Here is an 11,158-nt window from a genome sequence, read left to right as displayed (position 1 = left end):
CGGTGAAAACCACGTGACCCAAGGTTGATTAACATCTCGTGTTTTGTGTTTCAATCATTTTTACACCAATGAGAAAAGGATTTAAAAACGTTCAGTTTGATAAGTTGGGATATTGATAATACTGACATTGTACAACGGACGTGTGTTTACTCCATTGATGTTTTTAATGTTAAACCTTGTTATCAAGGAGTTCACTCAGTGAGTAATGGTGCACGTCCTGATTCATCTTCGTCTCTTTATTATTCCTGTGAACATTTATTTTGTGTGTGTGTGTGTGTGTGTGTGTGTGTGTGTGTGTGTGTGTGTGTGTGTGTGTGTGTGTGTGTGTGTGTGTGTGTGTGTGTGTGTGTGAACGTGCGTACGTAATAAATAGATAGCCTTGAATGGATTCCCATCCCATAATCCCGTTTTCTCAACACATCCTCCACCGAAAGTGGACGAAGGTGAAGTTTTCACCCCTATCCATCTGTTGTTGGTTCCTTGGGAAATCGAGGATTCGTGAGTTTCGTGGAGTTCGGTGGTGGAGTACTCAGGGCCGCCGAGAGCCACAATGGGCCCGGGGGGGGGGGGGGGTACCAAGGGAAGACCCCCTTCGTCCAGCCCCTGTGCCACAAAGAAACTAAATTTCCCTGATTTCCCAATTGTGTTGTCTACCTTCCCCGAGTACACTACATCATCATTTCTGACAATCCCTACTTACCTGCTGCGGTGGACGGGACGCTCCACTTCCGAGGACGGTGAACACGAACACCGCGATGACAAACCACGACATGTCTGGTGTACTGCTGTCCACGAACTGACGATTTAACGACACACCTCTGTCTTAAGATTTTCCTGTTGTTGGAATTGTTATTGTAACCATGAACAACCACTGTGATGTCACAATAGACTGTGGCCACGCCCCCTTTTCATCATTTCTATTGAAATCTCATGTAATATTTAGATATTTTTTTATATACAATTGTTCAAATTAATCTCTTCCAGTGAAAACCACGTGACCCAACGTTGATGAATAACACGGATCTTTTGTCTTTCAAATATTTTACATCATTGAGAACAGGATTTTAAAACGTTCATTTTGATAAGTTGGGACACTGATTATAATTGACGCTGCGCAACAGATGTGTGTTTATTTCATTTACTCGTGCACCCACTCCCTTGATAAGTGGCAGTGAGGATCCCATGACGAGTCCTGGTGTAGAATATAGATCACAGTAGATCTCGGTTCCAGTCCGTGATTCTGTGGTGGAGACGATCAGCATGGAATGCCTAAAGGATGTCGGGATTCCTCCAAATTTCTCTCATTTCCCTGTTAAACAGCAGCACCGACTGTTGAAAAAGGTAATCAATCCGTGTTTGTGTTTTATGTAAATATTTATTTTTATTTCTGCTCTGTGTTTTCCACGAAACGCCACGATAAGCTATTGATACACGTCAACACGGCATTTGTCCAAGGAAGAACCCCTTCGGGAGGAGGTATTATTCGTATTAATATTTCTTTGTAATAACATTAATATTATCCTTTTGTTATTCAGATTGTTGTGAGAAACGGCATTGGAAAAACGTCACAATTAGCTATTTTCCCACGGATATACACCTTAAAACAGACCTCGCCCCCAAGGTGGAGGGGATCAAATAAAATCGCCACAAGCTCCATCGTTTGACCCTCAGTCCTCCAGTCAAGTTTGATTGAGATTGGATAAATATATAACAACCGAATGTATCGCGGTCAAAAAACACACAGAGACAGAGAGAGAGAGAGACACCAAATTGTGTAATTCAGTGTGATGATGTAATTAATGATAAACCTTGTGATAAAGGAGTTTGGACAGTGAATAATGGTTCACCTTGCTCTTCGTTTATATCTCTCTGGTATTGGTGTGAACATTCAATCTTTGTGTGAATATCCGTGGAAAAATGGACGTATAAACAAATAAGTAGGCCTCACCTTCAATAGATTCCCATCCACCATCCCGTTTTCTCAATACATTCTCCACCGAAGGTGAACGAAGGTGATGTTTTCACTCTTATCCATCTGTTTGTTTGTTACTTGTCAAATTGAAGATTCGTAAGTATCAGGGAGTTCGGTGGTCGAGCAATGTCCTCCATCAGTAACGATGGAATGGGGGAAAAATGGCGGCCCCACCAAAGGCGCACCAAATGATCCGTTTGAAACTCGTCTGGAGCGATGCAATACGTCATGAATGGCCGAAACGTTTATTCTCGAACATTTTCATTCATAAATAACTGGAACTACACTCAGTGGAGCGCACACCTCCGCCAGGTAAAGCAGGTTACATTTTGTTTCTCACCGATGGGCTGGATCTGGATCCGGATGTGAAGCAAAGTGTAATCACCTTGTTCTTGTCACCGACACAACTCGTCCACAACTTTTTAACATTGTGAGTTCACAGAAAGTGAAGGTATTGTGAGACTCATGATGTACGAGTGCAGCTGTGAAGAAAGACCTGGTGATGACAAGGCAGATCACTGACGAGGTCTATTCCTGCAAGCTGATTGATAGTACATACATTGCGTCTCTGTCCAGTTGCAAAGATCCATGTGGACACACCATACAATATGAGAGAGGTGGAAGTCATGTGCATGGATGAACCCATTTGTGATCTTGTGATTGGTATCAAACCAGGAGCACGAGAGATCAAGGATCCAGATGCAAACTGGATTCCACAGCTGGCACAAGCAGGAGTGACCAGGGCACAGACCACGTGCAACAAGGATGACACCAAACCATTGATAGTGTCACAATCTGACATCCCTAAGGTAACTGTGCAAGAGGTTGAGCAAGCTCAGAAAGAAGATGTCTCCCTTCAAAGGTTGTGGAAGGAGGTGCAGGATAACAGAGATCATCAGGCATGGGGCAAGAGCAAGTACAGGCTCAAAGTCCAGAAAGGTTTTTTACACTGTATCCATGCAACTGACAGGACCGAGGAAAGTGAAGCAAATCATCGTTCCCTCCAAATATCAGGAGGCCGTGATGAAAGTTTTCACATCATGGGTGATGAAGATTGTGGTCAAGTTTCATCCAAATTGTGTGTTTATGTAGTTTTGGAGAAGAAAGAAAATACCTTATTTGGTTGGGCGGTCAAACCGGGACAAACATTGACCACCCTTACACCCTCATTTTTAGCTCACTTGGAACATAGTTCCGGAGAGCTTATGGGATGGCATGTAGTCCGTCAGTCTGTCCATCCACAAACACTTTGCAGCTTCTTCTCTAAAACAACACACACAATTTCAATGAACATTCACCACAACCTTCATCACGGAGGAAGTACCAAAGTTTGTTCACGGCATGAACAAAAACAAAAAAAAAATCAAATCGGCGTCTGACAGAGTTTATGAGGGCGGGGGGGGGGGGGTTGGCTCACAACATATGCATTTCCTTCCTTCACCAGAACTTTAATTTCCTTTCACAGACAATTTCGATGAAACTTAAACACAACCTTTATCACCCATGATGTCACAAAGTTTGTTCAGGACATTAAAAAAAAACACATGGGTATTTACTTTCTTCTCCATGATGTATTTTGTGGGTGGTGGCCTGGTGTTGGCTTAGTGGTTAGGGTGGTTGCTTGGGACCCTCGGGGTCCTGAGTTTGAGCCCCGCTTTCCACTGAATTAACGTCAGGGGGGTTGACTCAGCCTGTCATCCTTCCGAGGTCGGTGAAATGAGCATCAGTATTCTGGTAATTATCCCTGCGTGTTGAAGGCGACAAAAGGGTTGGCGTCAGGAAGGGCATCCAGCCGTAAAAAAAAAAAAAAAACTGCCACAACAAAGGGGACCATGATTGGAGCCTGCAAAAAGCTGACCCCTGCTCAGGGAAAAAGGCTTTAAAACGGTGTGATGATCCTGTATTTTGTGGGTCACCCATATCAGTTAGTGATTCCCTGGTTATCTTATCCAGTCGCGAACAGGTGAGCGCCCAGGGGGTATTTGCCCGATGTTTAATAAATATCATCGTGTTTAATGCCTAACTCCTCCTTTACCATTGTGATGTGGCGAGAGAGATTTAACAAGACATAATATGTATATGTTTCATATGGAGTTCCACATTTCATATTATATTACGAGCAAGTACCATCCATCACTTCTCTGACAGGAATACGAAGCGGGGTGGCGGGTGATGGGAGAGAGAGAGGGAGACAGTTGGGAGAGAGCAAATAAGACCAATGCTTACCTTTCCGTGATATTTAACCCCCCGGGGATCTTTGACAGGTCGAGGGTTAAACATGACCTTCACCGCCGCGCCTCAACACAGAGTGCCATTTCCTGTGTGTTTTGTATTTTACGGCGATGGCCCCGCTTCACACAGGGGCAACAAAGGTTTCATTGGCTTGAACTGGAGATGCGGATATGGGAGGGTAGAATGCAGTCATTGTTGCTGTGTTTGCTTCTTGATGTCACGGAGTTCCTGCCGCTCTGGTATTTTGTTAATCTTTGTGCACTTCTATCTTCCTGTCCTTCTGCCTTTCAAGAAAATTGCACAACATTATCAGTGGGTGAGGAAACACCAGAGGGACTGTAGGGCCAACACAGACTGTTGATGTGAGATGTGAACGTTATTTTTAAAATGTATCTACGTGGAAGTGACGAGTGGATAATGAAAGATCACACAGAAATGTTAACATTAATAACAGACTCTAGAGGTTATCGTATGTGCAGAAATGAAACAAAGCCATGGACACTGGCATCTCCAGGTGTTTATAAGCGATTTGAAGGTATGAATAATGAAGATGAGGCATTCGATGATAAGATTGAGGAAAGTGAAAAAATATTTGTCACCACTTTATCTTTAAGAAATTGTTGTGGCCTATTCCAAGTGAAGGCACTGTTGAGCAGGCTAAAAAAATGCAAAAATAAATAAATAAATTAATACCCCCCAAAAAAACACGAACAGCGAGGGACAGCAAAGTGATGAAGGATGAGCCTTTTTTTAAGGTTAATTAAATAATGCCGTTAATTATCTTCAATAGGGGTGTTTGAATGAAGCCAAACAACCGGTTTTCATTCTTGCACTCCCTTGGAGTTCCCTCAACATCCTTGTAAAGTTTCAGGCTGTGAGGTTTCATGGTCTTGGAGTTATTGAGGACACACACACACACACACACACACACACACACACACACACACACACACACACACACACACACACACACACACACACACACACACACAATTATCGATAGACAGACAAACAAGGAAATGACAAATTGAAAAACATGGACGTAAAAAGGGTGTAAGTGATTAAATTAGGTGTATGGAAGGTTTAAGTACCTGTCGTTCTGGAGACTCACGTTTCTTTAAAAAAACATCTTGGATCGACCATCTGTAAGAGTCTAATGTTTCATCCTACCTTGCTGGAGCGCTTAGTCGATGGAGTGATGATGGATCCACTGCCAAACATGACACCTTCTCCAGCGGCCATGACTACAACTTCTTCGTTTGCACACACATCAACAAAAGGAAGTCAAAACAACTGGAGAGCGACATCATCGTAACCTCCATCATTATCAATCCTTCCAACACAATCCTGGAAATACTGTATCCTCTCAATTGCTTTCTGCATCTCAATTCAATTTTGCCTTTGTTTTGCCTTCAATTTCACACCTTTATTTTCATCATCACAAACTCCCACTGGATTTGCACTGAAGTTTTTCAAACAATTTCAATGATCATCCAGGTGTGCAGAATGACTTTTATACAGATACATTAACAATCATGCGAGACTTCGACCAACGGGAAGATTTGCTTGGTGCTTGTAAGTTTTAGAATCCAGCAAAATATGTGTTTGTCCTCAACACTTCTGAGGAACAGACAAAATTGGACATGATGCAGGTGAAGAACAGGTAGTTTAGACAAAGTTTTAAATTGTAATTTGTAATGTAAAGGAAGAATCTTGTCAACTTACGTTCCAACCGGAAGGATGGTTTCAGGTGAGGGTTGGAGGAGGGAACGAGCACCTCTTCTGAGGGACCTTTGGAAAAACAATAGAAATATGAAAGATTAGACACATTGATATCTCAATCAGTTTGATAACTTGTTCAAAAAAGAAAACAAAAGGAAAGGCCTGGATGGAACAGGCAACAGATGACAAGGTGAATCAGGTGATCTCATCCAATCGAAGGGAGTTAAAGTTGTTGTTGTTTATTCTGCATGGGGATGATCACCCCAAGAAGTTACCTTCCCACAAAAATAATTACAATTATCTCCACAATTAAGGACACTTCTTCATGAAAGGAAGTATTTACATCAATGTCTGTAAAAGACGAAGTCACAAAACAAATTTTTCTTGATGTTTTGATCTTGTTGTTGGCTGTGTTTGCACCCATTGTGTGTTCAACCCACCTGCCCCAAAGTATTGAAGAGTGCTTACCTGTTGAAGATCCTGCATACAATATGGCTTCTGCTGTTGCTGCCATCATCAGGGTGAGGCTTCCGTTCACGAGCCAGCCAATGAACAATGTAAGATGGTGATAGATTGATTTTCACCAACAACAAGATCCCACCATGGTTTTCCTCATCTTTCCTTCCTTCACTATGAAAGTTCAGGTTCCTGTCCTCATGAAATGCAAGATGTCCATCAGGATTGAACTCCCTGTCCATGACTGTCCGATCAAAAGATGTTTCAGTGATTGCTCCAACATGATCTCAGGTACATTCACGTGTTTGAAAGAGACCCTGCGTCAAAGTGAATTTGTTTCAACGGAATATTCTCCTTCAATGTTTTTTTTTGTTTTTTTGTGGTTTTTTTTTCCCTTTAAGCTTTTTTTTGTGTTTTTTCCCCCTTTAATGTTTTTTTCCCCCTTTAAGCTTTTTTGTGTTTTTTTCCCCCTTTAATGTTTTTTTCCCCCTTAAATGTGTGTCACGGAGGAGTCTGTTATAGGAGGTGGGAGATGAGGAGGGAAGGTCGTTATCTCTGGAGATGAGGCTTGCCCTTGGGATTCTTCAGGAGGACTACTTTATCTCCTTTGATGGTATATCTCCCGTTTGGGTCACTTTCCCTCTTTTTTATCAAGATCACTCAGCAGCATCTCTTGTTTTTCTCTTTGGAGCTGAGTGTAATCCGGAGTGATAAAAATGTTTTTTGTCCAGAGAGAGGGATCAGTTAAATTGCGAACCTTCTTGTTGTTGGTAAGAACAAGATTCCGATCCGACTCACAACTGAACACAACTTTCATTGGTCTGAATCTGTTCTCAATGTACCGTCCAACGCGGAAAGTGCGTACGGGCTCTATGTTCAGGTTCATGGCTTTAATTAATTTTGTCACAACCTCCTTGTCATGTTCCCCTTTTCCCTCCTTCACTCCACGGAACATGAGGTTATTTTTACGCCTTTCTATCTCCGCTGGTTCATCATTGACAAGCTTGGACTGAGACGAATGGTGAGGCTTACGTTCGGCCCGCAGCTGATCAACATCATGCTGTTTCACTTGTTGTTTCCTGCCTTCACAGAGAGGCTTCGGTTGGTGTTGAAGAACAACACTGTACTGTTGTCGCTGCTGCCGCCCTTCATCACTTTGAGGCTTTGGTTCAGGTGGGAGCAAATCAACATCCTGCTGTTTCAGTTGTTGCTTCTCTCGCCCATCATCAGTTATGAGAAGCACTTCTTCATCATCTCCTTCCTCAGCAAGTTTTCCTGCTTTTTGCAATTTGGTTTCTCTCTCCTGGACCTGTTGCTCCCTCAACTCCACATGACGTTTCTTCTCTCTTATCTGTTCTTCTCTTTCCATGAGAATCAACTCTCTTGTTTTCCAGGCAACTTCACATTGCTCTCTGTGTTCTCGTTCCTTTTTCTCTCTCAGACGAGACTCTCCCTCCGATTTATTCAGATTACATTGTCGATTATGAAGCTTCTCTCCCTTTTGGTGGATATGGAGCTGCTGTTTATTTAGCTCTTCATCTTTCCCGTTCATGAAGGCATCAAACATCCCCTGTCGCTCCAGCTCCTGTTCCTGATATATCGGCAATTCTTTCTCTCTTTGCTGAACATCTTGCTTCCACTTTTTAACTTCTAACATTCTCTTTTCTACTTCAACCATTTTCTTCTTACGTTCTGTGTTTTTACGCTTTTCCCAGATCCAAACTTCAAATTTCTCATCCTCAAAATCCTTTTCCCAATTTGATCGTCTGGATTCTTCCTGCTCCCTTATCTTTAACTCTTCTTGTTTCTTCCTCTCCTGTTCATTTATTTTCTTCTGCTCTGCTTCCTTCTTCTCTTTCTGCTGTTGCTCCTCTCGTTTCCTCCGTTCATCTTCCTCCTTTAACCACAATTCTTTGTTCAATTTCCTTTGCGCTTCCATTTCCATGAACTCACGTTCTCTGTCCTGAACAAACTTCTCTCTTTGGATGAGATCTCCTTTTTTTTGGAGCAACATCTTTTCTTTTTCCTGAAGTTGTTCTTTCTGTGCTTGTAAAACTTTATTTTGCTCCTCTTGATAATGTTCTTCCTCTTGTTCTTCATTTCCGAAGTTCTGTTTCACTGTGAACTCCATTTTTTCCTTCACATCATGAACCTCAGTTCCCTCCAGTTTCTGCATTTCAAGGAGTTTGTTTTCCTGAACATCATTTACCAATGGTGGCTCATCTTTCAGTTGTCTCCTTTTGATTTTACATCCACATTTCACACTGCAAGAGAAACAAACATTCTCAGTTCAAGGTAAAATGAAGTATTCCATCACCTGTAAAGTGTTGAATACATGGTTTTGTAAAACATAAACAAACATGTTCCACGAGTGTTACAATGCTACAGGATACGGAATATCGAGTATGCAGATGTAACTTAAACAAGGTCCAAATGATCGGTGTGGAACGATGAATCACACTTGATTATTTAAATAATTTAATGTAACGGTGGAGGATGTTGTGAAATTTAGTGTTTGTTTTTGATGAAGAAGGAAATCATGTAACTTTTTGTAAATTATCTCTCACTTCACTGGAATTCCATTGGAAACATGTTTTCATGACGTCATTTGGCGGCCATCTTGGATTTAAAAATATCCGCCATCTCAGAAGAACAACCAACTTATTCCTTGGAAATCAACACTTAATAAGTGAGTTTTACTTTTTATTCACAAGTGTTCAATAATAAACCTTTTAAAATCTTCCTAAAGACATCATTGTTACTTTGTGTGAACAAAAAAAATTCCAATCAGAGGTTTAAACTTGTGTCACGTGGGTTGGACATGGTTCATATCATGAACTGTTTTCAACAATTAAATTACTTCACTCATACATCACAGACGAAAATAATGGGATATGGACTTTTTAGAATATTCACCATCGATCGAATTAAAAAAGAAAGAGCTCAAAGAAAAGAAAGATCTCACTGTCACACAGTAAATAGAAAGATTGATGATAATATTGTTGTGGGCCGGGGGTTTGGTGAGACCACCAGGGGGTGAAGCTATCTAGGTTTCCCACCAGACTCACCCGACTTGCAGGCCATCACACACGGATAAGTCCGTGATGTGGTGGGTCACTAACGGACTGTGAACGCCAATAACTCAACTACATGACCGAGGGTCCTCTGTATAGTTTTCCGGTTACCAAGAAAAATAACCACGTGATCTAATTACAGGGGGACTCGCCCTAGGTACGTCTTGTCCGAACCAGATCACCTTACCGGATCAGATGCAGCCGAGCGACACTGCCAATGACATACCGGGCTAAAAGGAACGGATCGTTAGGAATAAAGTCCAGGCGAGGTTCAGATACGCACCATGCTGGATCAATGAAAGAAAAGACAAAAACGAGCTGGGAACATTTCCACTTATAATTTATTAACAGGCAGGCGAGGAAAAATATGTGGCACGATTAGTAGTTTTTATTGTTGTGTGGAAGGAGGGACAGGAAGAAAAGTGTGGTGTGCCAATAATACAAGAAACTTACAAAAGCAGACACATAGCAATTATCCCGATATAATTCTTGTGCACTCTGAACTAAAGCGAGGACAGGCACATGACACACGCACACACACACACACACACACACACACACACACACACACACACACACACACACACACACACACACACACACACACGCGCACACACACACACACACACACACACACACACACACACACACACACACACACGCACACACACACACACACACATCCAGATGAAGAAGGGTTAATGAGAAGAAAGAGGAGAGGAGATGGGGCTAACGGTCTCTCAATATCTTGCACGATTGACCGATTGCACCACCAGTATGTTTTGGGGGGATGCTCCGCTTGGTGATACCTCCCTGACAGCAAGCACGTCGTCTCTTGCTTCGTAGCACTTTGAGCAGCTCAACATCGATCCAGAGAATAGGGCACGACCGTCAGGCATGAAAGAAGAGCTTTTGGTGGAGTCAGAAGCCAGTGGGTGGAGGAAGGCAGAGTCCGGAGCAGTGGGTGGAGAAAGGCAAACAGGATCATGTGGGTGAGTGGAGTCAGGGACGAGGCGGGGAAGAAGACGGATTCAGCAGGTGAGTTGGTGATGAAATTGGAATAAGCAGATGAGGAACGCTGAGCAGGAAAGACGATGACCGACAGCCCCACGAACCATAATTTTCTCGACGTTGTAGTGCGGGCGAGGGTGACGATCCGAAATGACGTGTCGTCACCTGAATCAGGTGCTCTGGTTGGGTTGTGGACAGCACACGGTCCGGCCGTGATGGCCTGCACCAAACTCCCGGGCCGTCCACGGCGACCCGTGGTCAGCGCCGGTCAATGCGCTGCCTGTCTGTAAGCCATGCGGCCCAAGGAGTACAGCGCGCCTCTGCCTGGCTGCAGCCTCGCCGGGTGGAGAGGCGAGTGGATGTTCGCCATCCGTGTGAGACACCTGGGGTCGCGGTGGTCAGCGAAGACCGATGGTAAGATGCTATGGTAAACACATTCACAGACCCGAACAAGGTGTGCCATTCGTCCCCTGCTATGTGTGCGATTATAAATTATCCCGGGGATGCGCGTGTGACCGCCGCCATTGAGCATGCGGTCATTTATAAAATGCAGTGTTGTGTGCAGTGCCGGCCCTGATCTGTGTCATGAAATGAAGGAAAAGGTTGGATATAATTATTAGATGCAGACTTGGATTGAAAAGAGGACAGATACAATTATTAGATGGAGATTTGGATTGAAAAGAGGACAAAG

The 11,158-nt window shown here is 43.1% G+C and overlaps 1 protein-coding gene across 1 annotated transcript; it reads right to left on the bottom strand.

The window, feature by feature from the left end:
* Positions 1–7,013: 7,013 nt before the first annotated feature.
* On the bottom strand, positions 7,014–9,923 carry LOC147021107 (uncharacterized). The gene is made up of 2 exons (XM_085890416.1): positions 9,910–9,923; positions 7,014–8,646 (listed from the first exon to the last, which is right to left on the bottom strand). Exons 1-2 carry the CDS (start codon positions 9,921–9,923, stop codon positions 7,014–7,016), a joined length of 1,647 nt encoding a protein of 548 aa, XP_085746542.1.
* Positions 9,924–11,158: the final 1,235 nt, after the last annotated feature.

Source organism: Eptatretus burgeri, chromosome 8, assembly GCF_056783735.1.
Source record: "Eptatretus burgeri isolate ZD-2024b chromosome 8, Ebu_testis_v1, whole genome shotgun sequence".
In the NCBI taxonomy this organism is placed as follows: domain Eukaryota; kingdom Metazoa; phylum Chordata; class Myxini; order Myxiniformes; family Myxinidae; genus Eptatretus; species Eptatretus burgeri.
This window is presented reverse-complemented; position numbering and strand designations above follow the sequence as displayed.